The following is a 15,079-nucleotide window of genomic DNA, read 5'->3' as shown; positions in this document are numbered from 1 at the left end:
GTTCTTGAGAGTCCTCCAGAAGGAAAAGTGGTAACTACTCCCACGCTCAACACTGATCAGACAAGTATTTCTGAATGCTATTCTGACATCTCACCCACTTAGTAAATACACTATTGTTGCCAGATTCTGATGAATAGACATACCGCCTTTCTAATGAAATTGGTGTGCATCATAGTGCAAAGATTTTGTAATGTAACCCCCCCCAAACTTATTCAGCTGATAAGTGTTTTGTTCCCCAATGTTCAGATAAGACAAAGACAAAATGACAACAGCTTGTCACTGAGTGATGAGCAATCACTATTTCTTCTCTGCATGATAATACAAAACATGGCAACTTTTTTCGGAAGATACCTTCTAATTAAAAGACTAAAATGGCCATTATACATTTACATTAGCATTAATATTAATTCATACAGTACAATAGTTTAATTTGTGAAATAGAAAACTGGCCCTTTGGCAATGGGAAAGGCAGAAGAACACTGATGTGTGCAAGTACAAATACAAAAAAGGCACAAAACTTTTTCTTTAAAAAGTGGATACAAAGATTCATACAAACAACAGGTAAAAATGAGTTAAAAATCCACAGGCATGGTTTTCTCTCTTCATTGGTAAGTGTGTCTGCAGGTTGTTCTTCATTTGCCCAGAGCTTTGTCCAGGTTAGTCTTGATTGCATCAAGGAAGTCAGATGTGTTGACATAATGTTCATTCAGCTTGCAGCTACAAGGGCACAGAGCATTATGATGATGTGATAAATATAAATGTACTTTATGAAAGAACACCATATCATACCTCATACAAGACACAGCTGGAGAGTAAGGGATCTGAATATGTAAACTCACTTAGCCAAGCCGTGGATGCAGCCTGCAAGGTCCTTGGTCATCACACCATTTTCCACAGTTTCCACACAGACTTTTTCTAATGTCTGGGAGAACCTGGTGAGCAACATCGCAACGTATGAGGATGCTGTAAAATTACACAAATATACAGTGTTTTCACTATATACTAAATTACCCTTATCAGATAACGTACTTCATCAAATCAGGATTTCCATCCAGTTTGCCTCGGTGCTCCAGTCCCCTGGTCCAAGCAAAGATACTGGCAATGGGGTTGGTACTGGTTGGTTTTCCCTAAAAAGCAAGGACACACTTTCAGTTCCTGAAAATTCAACATGGGTAGTAGCTGCTTGGCATTCAGGCCATGGAGGCCACAGTCGATGGAGACATTAGGATTTTCTAATATGGATTTAGGGAATTGGCTTTCTGTGTGAAATAGGGATAGAATTGTGAGTCGAGGGACTTGCAGCATAACCTGACATTTACTGCTGATGATGTGAAACACTGGGAAGAAGGTTCTGCTTTCAAACTCTATTATAGCTCTGCTGAAAATATCTCCAAATTATGTCTTGTTAAATACAATAGCAGAAGAGTTTCTGCACTGAAGCACCTGACTGCAATTCCGTATAATTTATTTCTGAGCAATGATCATATTGTCAAAATGTTAAAGTATGGTACTGTTATTTGTTGAGAGAATTTTTTCTCAACCAAAGCTTTGTCTTCACTTCAGACTTGTCACTAATTCTGAACTCAAACATGAAAAGTCCAAGATCTCAATGTTATCTACCGGAAAACTGGCTCCTGCCAAAATACGCATCTCTTTGCAAACATTTCCTCGCCCACAAAGTCTAAATTAGGTAAAAGGTAGAAGTCCAAAGGTAGAAGTAAAAACGCTGATGACTCTTACCCGCTGGTGTTCGCGGTAGTGCCTGGTGACGGTGCCGTGGGCAGCCTCAGCCTCGATAGTCTTACCATCAGGGCACACCAACACTGATGTCATGAGACCCAGGGACCCAAAGCCTGATTCAACACACACAACAGACAAGTCTTTATGGGGAAATCTGCTCTTCAAAATAGACGTAAGAACACAAAGCATGGGATGCAGATCGGAAATAAACTCAGCCACTAGAGCAAATCAACAATGGCCCACCCACCATCAAGTTAAAGCGCACTTACCCTGAGCCAGAATGTCTGATTGCACATCCCCATCATAGTTCTTGCAGGCCCAAACAAATGCTCCAGAGGATTTCAGAACCTGGGCCACCATGTCATCAATGAGACGGTGCTCATACCAGATCTTGAGCTTGTCAAACTCGGGCTTGTATTTCCTGAGGAAGACAGAAAAATGAAACTCCTGGCGGTTGACATAATGACAATAGTATACTGTTTGTTTGCCACACAAAACTGACAAGCCTGCTGAAGACAGGTGTTATGAGATAGAGAAAACAATGAAGTGAAAAAGGTCTAAAAGTGTTTGTTGAGCGTCTTACTTCTCAAAGATTTCCTCAAAGATGTCTTTGAAGCGTCCGTCATACGCCTTGAGGATGGTGTTTTTGGTGCTCATGTACAGAGGCCATTTCTTCTGGATGGCGTACTGGAAGCAGCTGTGAGCGAATCCACTGATGGACTGTGCACAGAAAAATAAAAGTCCAGAGATACAGTAAATCACACCTGAGAACATTCATTCAACTGAAAAGAGAGAAAATGACTCACTACACCACCCTTGTATCATCTGAGGTCAATAAATCTCTGAACAAAACCCGTTCTTACCTCATCGGTGTTGTACATCCCCATCCCACAGCCTCCAGCGGGGAAGTCATACACCTCCCACTCCTTCTGCTTACTGCCATCAGTTGGGGAAAACACAATCTTGAACTTGCCAGGCTGGTCAATGACAAAGTCTGTGGCTTTGTACTGTAAAATAAAAAGATCAAAAACCACATGTTAGATTGTTCTTGTGTCAGTTCAGATGCCCCTTTTGAAAAAGAAAATATATATTTCTGCTTTGTTACATTTTTTTGTATACCTGGTCGCCAAACGCATGTCTGCCAATTGTTATGGGCTGTGTCCAACCAGGAACAAGGCGGGGAATGTTTTTGCAAAGGATTGGCTCACGGAAAACTGTGCCGCCCAAGATGTTCCTGATTGTTCCATTGGGACTCTTCCACATCTTCTTAAGCTTAAACTCTGCAAAAATATATTATTATTTTTTTTAGTTTTTCCCCATCGTAGATCTACAGGTGTTATCATTATTTCATACTAAGTAATATTTCATACTAACTAATATTGCTATTGATGGAATTAAATTTGCATTGTTACTAATGGTTTTATAAGGTTAGAACAGATTTGCTGTAAACAAAAAGTTACCATACACAATTAATAAGATCTGGTCAAACTTACCCTCAACCCTGGCCTCATCAGGGGTGATGGTGGCACACTTGACAGCCACATTGTATTTCTGAGTTGCCAGAGCAGAGTCAATGGTGACCTGGTCATCCGTCTGGTCTCGGTAGGGCAAGCCCAGGTCAAAGTACTTCAACTCAACATCCACGTTTGACAGGATGAGCTGTAGAAGCACAAGATGCACATCTATTATTTGTCTATTATTAACATTTTCTTGATAGGCCTATATGAATTTCTAGTTTGGGTGAGAAAACATAACTTGTCTAACATCACTTTTGTTTCCAAATATTTCATATAAATACTTTTATATAAATATTCACATTTTTGAAACTGGAAACTACACATTTTGGTAATTTTGCTTAAAAAATACCTTAACATTTAACTGATTATTGTAATTGCTGCTGATTTGTTTTCAGTAATGGATAGACTACTGGTTGCTGCTGAAACCAATTTTTGACTGATCATTGATCATAATTTAAGGCTAATCATTTCTGCTTTGGACGGTCCATGTAGATAATGAACTGTCCTGTGTGATCCACCTTCTCTTTGATGAACTCCCATATGATGCGAGTCATCTCATCACCGTCCATCTCCACCACTGGCTGGTCCACCTTGATGCGGTTTGTTCCATCTGAAAAATGAACAATTAGTTTCATTAACCTATAAGATATTCCTCACACAGTCATGGCTGCCACTCTGCAGCTTATCCACCCCAAATATTTGGCTTGAAGCTCATTTTCAGGCCCCATCTGGACATTTTCAATGCTTTAGGCTGGATTCACAGCCTTGTGTTATAGTTGTATTAGACTGATGTGTGACTGACTACTCCTGGACTGGAAAGATAATCAACTCTTGAAGAATATTTCAAAAATCACAACTTTTAAGATAACAGGAAAAGAACCAGCTGCTGACGTGCAATACGGCATTTTGTTAGTAGCTCTGCCTAGTTAAGCAGAGTTCACTTTCTGACCTTGGGATTATATGACATCTGTGATAGCAGTTACCTATCAAGCCCTTTTTGTACCCGACAACAACACGTGGACTCAGATGCCAAGACAAGGTGGCACCAGCTGCTGTAAAAGACTTCACACAAGCTTTCTATGTAGGCTATGTGCAATATGTTATTTAAGATGCATACATACTTTCACTTTCATCTGTCATTCTTTTACATCTTGATCTTTATTTGTAGCCTACACATTTTATTTAAAAATTTTGAATTAGGCCTATTAAATCTTTTTGAAAGTTTTTCTTTCAAACAGCTTCCTACCATGATCTTTCTGCTCTATTCTATGTTTTTCCATATCCATTTCTTTATGCATTTCTATAAAGTTGACTTAGGTGAAAGCTGGTTTCTGTTTGTTTCCGCCGTCATAAACAGTAGCCTACGTGGGGGAGAGAAACTCGCCCCCTCTCCCTCTCAGTACAAACTGGAGGCTACATAAACACAACCAGGTGACCACATTACTGTTGTTGAACGTCCTCCGCTACATTGTTAATCGTGCAGTTGCGGTTTCAGTCGACGGCTGACTTACAGTTTCTCTGCTGCAGCCTGTGGTGCTGGCACACGGCGGCCGGTGACAGCACTGCGGGGTTTTGCGACAGCGAAGCGGCTGCACTTCTCGACACGGTCGCCAGAGCCTTCAGGTAACCCGCCATGTTCACTGGGGAGTGATTACGGTCACTGACGCGGCCACAGATAAGTTTCCTCTTATGAATGGACCTCAAGCTGGGAGCGCCCGCCGGTAAAGTGATGACGCCGCACCTAGGTGCTGCTGACTTCCACCCACGTAAACGTCGAAGTCCAGCAGGCCTCGCTCTGATTGGCCAGTGAAGCCGGTCCCGAGCCAATAGGAATGAAGCAAGTTCATGTACTCGTCTACAGTTGAGTTCAAGTTCACATCAACTCTTCTTCCTCTTTGCTTTCTCCTGTCCCTCACACAGCAGGCGGCTGTGTAGCCTATGATAAGATACTTGGGAGGAATAACAACATCCAAAGACAAACATCTTCTCAGATTATAGTTTATTGACATTCCTCTGCATGTTAAAGATGCCCTCTGGACAAGTCAATAGCTCTAAATAATTAGTGTTTGTTGTGGTTTCTCTCAGTTGAATTAGATAAGACAAATAGAGCTAGATAAACAACACTAGGCCTATTACTTGTTGCAAATAGTAGACCACAAGGAAGCTGCTATATTATAGTTGCTCAACACCCAGTTTTGAAAGAAAACTATTACAAATATGAAATTATTTAAAGGTACAGTATGTAAGAAATCTAAAGCAACTGGCCGTAAAATCCTTCTAATATGTCACAGAGACTCAGGAATAATGTTCATATAACATGATGAACTCACCAACAACAATAGTACAGCCAGAGTATTCGCATTAAAAATCTTTTTTTGCAGACTGCAAATCATGTTTATGTTTTGAATTTACGTGTTTACATGTTGCGCCACCTAGCCCTCTCTCCCAGTCACGGCGGCGTCAGTGGCGTTTCAGCCTCAGTCTGCTTTCACTGAGCTGCCGCTACGGCTGGAAGAAAAAACGAGATCGCTGTGTTTTGAATTTGACTGCAGTAACCGTTTTTGGCCACATTCTTACATATTGTAGCCTACCTTTAAAATTACAAAAATGCTGAAAATGCATATCAGAATCCGGAAATGTTAAGGAATTCTTCATTTCGTTCAAAACTTATGACTTCTCACCATGACTTTTATTGAAATCCAGTGACAGGTTTTACAGATTATAGACCAATAAACAAATGAGGACTGAAAACATAAATTTTGGGTGAAAGGAGAAAAAAAAAGCTGTGGCATCTGGTCACTTGCTAATATCTATTAATGTGAAACTTAAAATTAGAAACAGAGAATTCACTGAATCAGTAACAAGAGGATGGCACAGTAACAAATTAAAACAGTAAACCTTTACATTGGAAGGAAACAAGTAAGGCACTTTGCATGATACAGACTAGGACACAAGGGAGACAAAGCATTTCTTGTAACAACAACAATTTTACACACTTAAATTAAGGTAAACAAAATCCACACTATAAAAGAAGTACATCTAACATTCAGAAACAAACAACACATCTTTGGTCCCAATGAGTGTGCCACAACTGGATATCAAGAGGAAAATCCATGACTTACAAGGCAATCCTGGTTCTGGACAGATCGATCAAACCAAATCTATCTTAGGCTGTAGTTCAACAGAAATATGTTAAATATTCTGTGCACAGTTTAAATATGCCAGTCTCATTTTCAACAGTGGTCAATGAGTGGTGTTTTTTTTTCCAATACAGCTTGTTAAGAACAAAAATGACACAGGCACGAAAAATCATTCATACGTTTCTCAGACATTGGGTGGCAGGGCAGAAATAGGAAATCCCTCCCATGAACTATCCCTTTAACAAAAGGGGCTGCTGAAATGGATGTGTGCTTGTTTCCAGTCACACTTCTGCATTCACGCTGAAGAGTTTCTGAGATCACAGGTTCTAAGTGGCGGCTGCTACAGAGCCTCTCTTATCACTGAAAAAGCTCTTAAGCATCATGACTTGACCGATGCCGATGATGAACAGCACAATGGTTTCTCCAATGGACCAGAAGGTGACCCGCTCGAGGAGGTGCTCTGCTTTTGATCGGTCATGCGCCTCCATCAGCCTGTACCGCGTTTGCGAGTCGATCACCACCTTTAGGACCTCGTGAATGGCGACGCAAGATGACTCCAACTGAAAGCGGAAAAGATCAGCACAGCAGTGGATTAGTCAAGAGTACAACACTGGACTGGGGCAAATAACATAGTGGCAGTTGGGCTACACATATGCAACTTCAATGCTTCACTCTGTTCTTGAACATGCATTTGGATTTCCTTTGCTTTTTCTGGCAAGTCCCACATCTTGAAGTGACTGTATACATTACACTATCCTGTGCATCACTGTATAACTGTATACTATCCTTAGCACAAGTCTTCACATACCTAGCAGTTGCAGGTGTTTCTCAGTACACAGTGAGATGTACTTCAAAACAACTCTGGCCCCACCTAGTGGAATTTACATAAAATGTCCCACTTCTGAAAATAGTCTTGTCATTATATTAATGAATCTAATAACCACAACACTATTGTCATTATAACACAATTTCTCTATTTTTTTGTTTGCATGCCCATCATAATGAATTTGTTCATGCTTAGAAATTGAGAAATAGTAAAAACAGAGGTAGCTACATGCACATCCCAAAAACATTGAAGACTAGGTGCTGGACCACCAAGAAAGACACAGGTGATATGTGCTATTTAATTATATTGTGGATAGTTATGCAGACTGTATGTTCAATCCCTGTACATTTATGTATTTTTTCTTTTTCTTCTCAGCTTTTAACTAGTGTGCGGTCTCCTTTTTTCCCTTAGAAATTGAGAAATAACACAAAACATGAATGCTCAACATGGTAGCTGTGCGACAAGAAATTCCTGACAAACATTTGCATGTTTGTTAACAATTAAGGTGAGCAGATTTAATATTATTTTTCTTTGAGGGTATCCACTGCAGTAGACAGTTGTTCCTGAAATTGAAATTGTAAAGCAGATTTCCTTAGGATTACCTGAGTCATCGCTGAGCTTCTTGACATGCTGGGCATGAGAGGGGCCTCATCTCCATGGCGGAACTCCAGATAGACAATTTTATGGGTAAATGAGGAGAATTCATTGCTAAAGCAGACCTGATAGATTCCCTTCATGGCTGTGGTGTGAGAGAAGCTGTCATACTGCTTCTTCTTTTCATTATACAAGACGTTGCTCTGGGGATCTGTGACAAAGCAGTCCACATCATAGTTCCCCCCTGCAATGACCTGAAGGAGGAAACACAAAACAAACCAATGACACACACCTCGGACTGTGCACTGTTGCCCTCCCTGAAAGTAGCTGTTCAAATAGGCTAAATGAACTGATGGATAATTGAATGGAGACCTAATTAAAAACATATGTCAAACTACTTAAAATGATGCATGTTCTTCTTAAGAGCCATGGCATGGACCATTTATGACAAATTAGTAGGCTAATTGAACAAAAAAAGTTATTCCAGACACAGGGAGGTGGGGGCAGCCTCCAAAGAAACGTTAACTTACTTGAAAGTCTATGTCGAACTTCACATCTTTCTCTAGTTCCTCGTAGAAACATTGTTTCTCGTTGTCAGGCAGCTCAAATGTGAGCTCAGTGGCAAACACCGCAGACACATACAGCAGTACACAGCTCAACCCCAGGTAGAGCATGGTGGAAAAAAGCGAAGGGAAAGTGCAGAAAGCGGCACACTCCTCTGCTCAGCACCGCTATGCCGCTGAGGAAAACGGTCTAGCTCTGACGTGGCAAGAGCACAAAACACTTCCGGTGCAGGCTTGTTTACTTTTTGCAAAAATATTCGTTCATTGTTATTTAACGTTTAAAGGTGTCAGACATTACCCAATTTAACATTTAACGTAAGACAAAAAACATTTTAAAATAGTCAAAGCCACGAGGTGACATGTTTCTATGATACAGTACACTCCGATGTAAAAAAAAAAAAAAAAGATGATAGCGTCGAAACACCGACAGTCCTGCAGCGGACCTTTCAAAATAAAAGCAAACTATTTGCGATTTCCTGATTAAATAACTAAAGAAAATTAAAATAAAACATTTAATGAAAAGACATACTCTTAGACTTCATATGTCTTAAGTATGTTCAGTGGTGGTGAGAAAAACATTAAAATTGTTTAAAGGTGAAAAATATTATCACCTGCACAGATACACCACTTTAGGCCTAGACAGCTTTTTACAGTGGCCTAGACAGTTTTTTGTGTTGTGGCCCAGACTAGTCTGGTTTTGGCTGGATAGAGCAGATTTAATTTAAATGGTTTAAATCAATTTAGTCTGTAAAATTTAATTCAGATTAAAAAAAAAACAATAACGATCATATTGCATTATTTTTTTTATGATAACCATACCAGCTCAGAGACAGACTAAAAATCTAATATAAGTTTGAGAAATTACATAAATTCTTAATCCGGTTTGAATGAAAATGTGTGTCTTTTGGCCATTAAGAAATTAACTGAATAAAAAATGTAAGGCTTTATACTGGATAGACGATGCATTCTATTTCTGCTGATGATCAGGTATCCTGCCAGGCACTTCACTGCTCAGATGAGTCAGCAAGCTGCACATAAGCGTTTTTGTTTGTTTGTTTGTTTGTTTTTTCATAATGAGTATAAACTTCTCATAAAGACGTACATGTCGAGATAGTTTTCACATTTAAATTTTAAAAAGAAGAGAAAAAACATCAGCAAAACTGCTGACAACAAGTACACGCTACACAGGAGTCTTATTATGAAAATCCCACTTGGCCCCTCTCACGTACTTCCGCCCAGGGAGTTGACATTTCTAACGTACCTCGAGGGGAAGCAGCTCCCAGACACAGATTTTGACATTATTTGGTGGCGATATCGGATGGATAACTTACTGTCAACGTTGACGGATATTTTCTATACCTGAAGTTTGCACAGTCAGGCTTGTGCCAGCTGAAGTTTGGCTAATTGAAGTTGTCCAACACTTATCAGCCTGACATCATGCAAAACTACGCAGAGGCGATCAAGGACTTTGTAGAGAACCATGCCACCGGTCTCACTGTTGTATTTGTTGCAGGTAAGTCGATTCAGACGGTTGTGTTTTTTCTATATATATATATATCAGTGTAAAGAAAAAAATACCCCGTAATACCGAGAAAATAGAGTCAGAAGGGTGAAACTGTGTCAAGAGAAGTATGACACTTGTTCTAGACATCAATGGTTGACATTCAAATGATCACAAAAAATGTCATAAAGGTGTTCATATAAACCAGTTAAACCAGTTAAAGTCACTGGACAACATTTTACTGTACTGCGATGGACGCATAGACTGTAGGATGGACGTCACCTACAGCCCTTCAAAATAAATGTACAATATTCTAAGACTGAAATAAAATCAAGCAAGTCAAAATAAAACAAAACCTTGTCAAGTCATGTGGCAAATATTTTTAAATTGTGGAAGCAGTATCTTAATCTGATGTAATCTGAATTCATGAATTTAAGTAAAAGTACATAAGTAAAAAGAGCAAAATGTAGGTACTGAAAGTTCTTTTTTTTCCTCAGGTGCAAGCTTACTGGCCTTGCGTAGATGGATGGCTGGGAGAGCGTGTCGGAGCAAGGTCAGACTGGATGGGAAAACAGTCCTGATCACAGGAGCCAACACTGGCATTGGGAAAGAGACGGCCCTGGATATGGCCCAGCGAGGTGAGACCATGATAACTGTTTATTTACCTTCTATAAATACTGTACTATTAACTATTGGTTTGCACTGTATTTATCTTAACTGACTAATAACGTCCTCTCTTCCTGTTTAAATCCCAAATGCATTGATTATGTTTTAATTTCTGTCAAGGGGCCAGAGTGATCTTAGCCTGCAGGGATATGACCAGAGCCCGCATTGCAGCTGATGAAATCCGGCAGAAGAGTGGAAATGGCAACGTGGTGGTGAAGAAACTGGATCTCTCCTCGCTGCAGTCCATTAGAGACCTAGCCAAGGACGTCCAGGAGAATGAGCAACGTCTGGACATCCTCATCAACAATGCAGGTACATACATCCAGCATCAAAATAAATAGTATAAAAACATACAGGGATCCATGTGCAAACAGAATTTCATGAACTCACTGTAATTTATCAGCCATATCTCATTATGGGCTATGAAGCTACAGGATATTCATTAGTTTGTTTTGTTCCATGTAAATGTATTGGTGTTTTTTTTTTAGGTATCATGATGTGTCCCAAGTGGCAGACTGATGATGGCTTTGAAATGCAGTTTGGTGTCAACCACCTGGGGCATTTTCTCCTCACCAACTGTCTCCTTGACCTGCTGAAGAAGTCAGCCCCAAGTCGTATCGTCGTTGTCTCCAGCCTGGCACACGAGAAAGGTAGAGGCAGCACAGCAACTTCAGTCTGCACATCAGCGCCACGGATATCAAACATGATCACACTTAAAACTGTATTTATAATGTGTCGCTATTTACTTCCTTTTTGGTTGATCTTCATTGTAGATAGTGCTTTCATAATTGTTTGTGTTTTTCAAAATGTATTTTTCTCTGGATTGTTTCCTGCAGGAAAGATTCACTTTGACGACATCAACCTGGATGAAGACTATACACCTCAGGAGAGCTACCGCCAAAGCAAGCTGGCCAATGTGCTCTTCTGCAGAGAGCTGGCTTCAAGACTCCAAGGTAGAGTATAATGCACACTGCATGATAGATATGTTGTTATTAATCATATATTACACGGGTAAAGGAGGAAAAAGTCTTGTGTATTGCAGCTCAAACTTGATCTGATTCCTCTCATTAGACACGGGTGTGACAGTGTACAGCCTTCACCCTGGGGTCATCCGCACAGAGCTGGGCCGACACTTCTTCCCTACTTTATCCCTGTGGAAGAGGATCATAGCCAAGCCATTGGTAATGCTGATCAAAAGTCCCTGGGAAGGAGCCCAGACCACAATCTACTGCGCAGTAGACGAGAGCCAGGCAAACGTCAGCGGCCTCTACTACAGGCAAGTACATCTGCAATGAAACTCACTCGACTGCAAAGATAAAGCTCATGAACTGGAACTTCCATATTAAAAATGTCTAAATTTTGATGAGATTTTTTTCTTATGTAGAGTGAAATGGAAAGGACTATTGTTTTAAAAAATAGAAAAAATTGTTTAGTATAATTTTGCATTTTAATTCCTGTAATAACCCTGAGATAAGTATTGAATCTATTGAATGTTTTTGATACCAACTCTTTTGTCTCCATTGTACACTGAAAAACTGTTTATATTATGTCATGGTTTATTACATGAGCAATAATAGCAATATCCATAACAGATCAGATCATGAACACACTATATCAGGCTTTTATTGATCTCGTCCTCTTCATTCATTTATGTCTTCCACCCTACAGTGATTGCGCCCCCAAAACGCCAGCACCGCAGGCCATGGATGACGCTGCAGCCAAGAAGCTATGGGATCTCAGTGCCTCCATGGTCGGTCTGGCTTAGACACATCAGCCCACCCTGCTTCAACCGGCCATTCCTCCTGCTGGAGACAGTGGCCCTGTTTACATGGGTGGATAAATTATAGAAATTCACTTTATTATCTAATTCTTTTTTTGTACCTGTCCAAATCTTCTATAGCTGAAAGATTTGATCATGGGTTCAAAACTTTGCACTAATCGATGAAATATTAAAGTGGGTGCACTGATTTATCTTTATATTGCAGAATATATATTCCGCATACTTAATATTATCTGCTTTGTTGTGTATTTATAGTATGCTCTTATATCCTTACAAAACATGCTTATTTGTCATGTTACCATATGACTTTATCATCATTTCGATTAGCAATTTATGTTACATATTTAACTTCTAACATGTTTTGGTTTGGATGCTAAAATGCTTGTTTTCCAAAGGTTCTTATTGATTTTATCACATGATTTGTGCTAATTTTGTGCAAATTCAAAGAGACTTGTAAAGCTTCAAACTGTTGCATTTATTTATGGCATTTAAGAACAATTAACCAACATACAGTAAGATGAATGTACAGTTTCTGTATAAACTTCACTGCAGAAACACACAGAAAGCAATACTACAATTAAAAAAAAAAAAACTACAAGGGCAGGAGGATGAGAGCCTATTTGTGTCCTTAATGGAGAAGTAGTCCTGAAGTGTTTTAGGTAAAAGCTGGGAAGTGACCTTTAGTGCTGGCAGTGGTGAAAAGATTGTTGCACCCAGGAGGAGAGAGGATCCTCCACCAGGTGTACAGAGGGAGTGGACGCCTCGGGGGCAGAGAGCAGTTAGGAAACACCCAGTAGATCCAGTATTGTCATGTTACTGGGTGCCCAGTGTGTGTGTGTGTGTGTGTGTTTTATACATGATGGGTGCTGTTTGTTGTGTCATTATGTGGTAGTCTTGGTGTTTTGTTACTTCTAAGGTGAGAATTTAATGATATAACTTTGTTGACCAAGTGATCAAAAGGAAAGCAACAGCAATGTAACACTTTAGGCAATAAATGTCTGATGAAAGGTGATTTTTCTTTTGGAAGTTCTTATTATAATATATTAGATACGTGGTATATTTGTGGAAGACGGACAGTTGCACATGATGAAAAATATCAGTTGTTTAGCTTTACTTCAACACTTGTGGTTTGCGGAAACAAGCTTTTGTGACCAAGTTATCAGCAAATTTGTGTTGAAATGGTGAATTCAGTCCCTCTTTTTTATTCAAGATCAGTTCATGCAAACAAGAGAGAACAGAGGGTCAGACAGTCTGTCAGAGCTCTTTATTGGAAGCTCTGATTTAAAAGTTTCCCAGAGCTTTTTTTTTTATTTTAATCCAGCCAGATACGAATGTAAATGGGAATTGGCTGAATTGACTTTTAAAAGAACAAACACTTAAAATAATGTCATCTTGTTTTTACTAATAAATCAGCAAATGTGCCATGTCGTAACTTATCACTATCAGCACTTTAATATTCTACAATTTGCATACTCCTATTTCCAGCTCTCAGCCATCATTATCTCCCAGTTTGATGATAATCTGTCTTTTTTTTGTATCAACATGCACAACATGCATGTGCATGTATAGTATGTTCAGTATGAGTTACATGTCCTCCCCCACGAAACTTTACAATGTCTGAGCCGTAATTAAATTTAAATGCCAAGGCTGCATGGTTGTGGGTGTGAAATTCATGACATTGCATCATTGACATGCATTGTGTTGCAGTAACTCACCATTATGTACTCCAATTCACCAGTGGCATCTTCCTCAGTGTATAGTTAGCAGATTACGTTGGCCATGTTGTGCCAAACTATAGGACGTCCAAGTTTGCTGTGACCCCGCTCCTTCTCTAAATTGTCAAACCAGGTTTTTCCCTTTTGATGAAATGCAGCATCTTCCCTGAAGTTGCAGCAGAGAAAGCTGCATTGTTGCCTTCCCTCGTATTTCTGGGAAACATGACGTTTGAACAGGTGCACTCTAATCTGCCTGAAGGCAATTTGTGTTTGAATTAATATTCCACTGTCAATCATTTTGCATGATAGAAATACAAAGACATTTTCCATTTTTCCTGTTGGTCCTTGGGTTTTAAGTTCAACCTAAAGTCTCCCATTAAATCATGAAAAAATAAGATAAAATAAAATAACATTGTTTCATTACTGACAAATGATAAAATAGATTACAATGCAAAGGTTAGAGCAGATGAATGCATGAACCCCTTAACACACAAGTTTACATTTCTGACAAAAGCTCTTATTTTCCCAACAACTCTGATGCATTCAAAAAGCAATAACTAACAGGTATTATACTGTAGCCACCCTTCTAAAACTAATTTCATAACATTAACAAAAAAGCATGTACAAAGATGAGTAACAGCCTTCAGCATGACCACAAATTATGAACTGAGTTTGTGGATTACCCCAAAGGCTGACTGACCCAGATGTTGTAGCTCCAGTGTCTGTAGGTAATGTCATGCACATGCCCTTATCAGTTCTCCGTCCAACGGATACAGAATCTATAGCTGGGCTGGAAAAGTGATAAGGAGATGTGAGCGACCACAGTTAACACAGCATCTTTTTAAATCTCTGCCCTATACTGTGATGAAGGACTTGTTTCTGAATCTGTTTAAGAACAAAAATGAATTCTGGGAGTGTTAGAAAGGTCCCCAACCAAAGGCTGCATGAAGCTGCCATCCTTTTCCTCAAAGTCCTGGCACTGAGAGCGGAGTTCCCGAGGTCGGAGCGGATGAGACCTGTTGCTTCATTTCCATCAT

General features: G+C 39.7%; 3 protein-coding genes across 3 annotated transcripts; 1 reads left to right on the top strand and 2 right to left on the bottom strand.

Moving 5' to 3' along the window:
* Window positions 1-284: 284 nt before the first annotated feature.
* Window positions 285-5,002, bottom strand: LOC311005975 (isocitrate dehydrogenase [NADP], mitochondrial). Its single transcript, XM_083998576.1, has 11 exons — window positions 4,769-5,002; window positions 3,776-3,867; window positions 3,234-3,399; window positions 2,860-3,020; window positions 2,604-2,747; window positions 2,324-2,460; window positions 2,010-2,161; window positions 1,741-1,853; window positions 1,030-1,127; window positions 840-932; window positions 285-717 (listed from the first exon to the last, which is right to left on the bottom strand). Exons 1-11 carry the CDS (start codon window positions 4,890-4,892, stop codon window positions 633-635), a joined length of 1,365 nt encoding a protein of 454 aa, XP_083854702.1. The 5' UTR covers window positions 4,893-5,002; the 3' UTR covers window positions 285-632.
* A 928-nt stretch (window positions 5,003-5,930) lies between these two features.
* On the bottom strand, window positions 5,931-8,580 carry tmed3 (transmembrane p24 trafficking protein 3). The gene is made up of 3 exons (XM_083995818.1): window positions 8,348-8,580; window positions 7,826-8,071; window positions 5,931-6,957 (listed from the first exon to the last, which is right to left on the bottom strand). The coding sequence occupies exons 1-3, from the start codon at window positions 8,489-8,491 to the stop codon at window positions 6,724-6,726; spliced, it is 624 nt and encodes a 207-aa protein (XP_083851944.1). The 5' UTR covers window positions 8,492-8,580; the 3' UTR covers window positions 5,931-6,723.
* Window positions 8,581-9,623: 1,043 nt separating this feature from the next.
* LOC311006205 (retinol dehydrogenase 13-like) lies at window positions 9,624-13,339 on the top strand. Its single transcript, XM_083998945.1, has 7 exons — window positions 9,624-9,893; window positions 10,379-10,519; window positions 10,668-10,859; window positions 11,036-11,197; window positions 11,384-11,500; window positions 11,619-11,823; window positions 12,216-13,339. The coding sequence occupies exons 1-7, from the start codon at window positions 9,818-9,820 to the stop codon at window positions 12,310-12,312; spliced, it is 990 nt and encodes a 329-aa protein (XP_083855071.1). The 5' UTR covers window positions 9,624-9,817; the 3' UTR covers window positions 12,313-13,339.
* The last annotated feature ends 1,740 nt before the right edge of the window (window positions 13,340-15,079 follow it).

The sequence above is a fragment of the Trachurus trachurus genome (assembly GCF_905171665.1).
Source record: "Trachurus trachurus genome assembly, chromosome: 3".
NCBI classification, from domain to species: domain Eukaryota; kingdom Metazoa; phylum Chordata; class Actinopteri; order Carangiformes; family Carangidae; genus Trachurus; species Trachurus trachurus.
This window is presented reverse-complemented; position numbering and strand designations above follow the sequence as displayed.

Bases quoted from the DNA above. Each gene is read 5' to 3' on its own strand.
- LOC311005975 (XM_083998576.1), bottom strand. From the start codon at position 4,892: ATGGCGGGTTACCTGAAGGCTCTGGCGACCGTGTCGAGAAGTGCAGCC. The intron at 3,400-3,775 runs GTGGATCACACA...GTGCTTCTACAG, and splicing joins GGGAGTTCATCAAAGAGAAG to CTCATCCTGTCAAACGTGGA. The intron at 2,748-2,859 runs GTATACAAAAAA...TTTATTTTACAG, and splicing joins GACATGCGTTTGGCGACCAG to TACAAAGCCACAGACTTTGT.
- LOC311006205 (XM_083998945.1), top strand. From the start codon at position 9,818: ATGCAAAACTACGCAGAGGCGATCAAGGACTTTGTAGAGAACCATGCC. The intron at 10,860-11,035 runs GTACATACATCC...TTTTTTTTTTAG, and splicing joins CATCCTCATCAACAATGCAG to GTATCATGATGTGTCCCAAG. The intron at 11,198-11,383 runs GTAGAGGCAGCA...TGTTTCCTGCAG, and splicing joins CAGCCTGGCACACGAGAAAG to GAAAGATTCACTTTGACGAC.
- tmed3 (XM_083995818.1), bottom strand. From the start codon at position 8,491: ATGCTCTACCTGGGGTTGAGCTGTGTACTGCTGTATGTGTCTGCGGTG. The intron at 8,072-8,347 runs GTAAGTTAACGT...TTCCTCCTTCAG, and splicing joins AGTTCGACATAGACTTTCAA to GTCATTGCAGGGGGGAACTA. The intron at 6,958-7,825 runs GTAATCCTAAGG...TTCCGCTTTCAG, and splicing joins GAAGCTCAGCGATGACTCAG to TTGGAGTCATCTTGCGTCGC.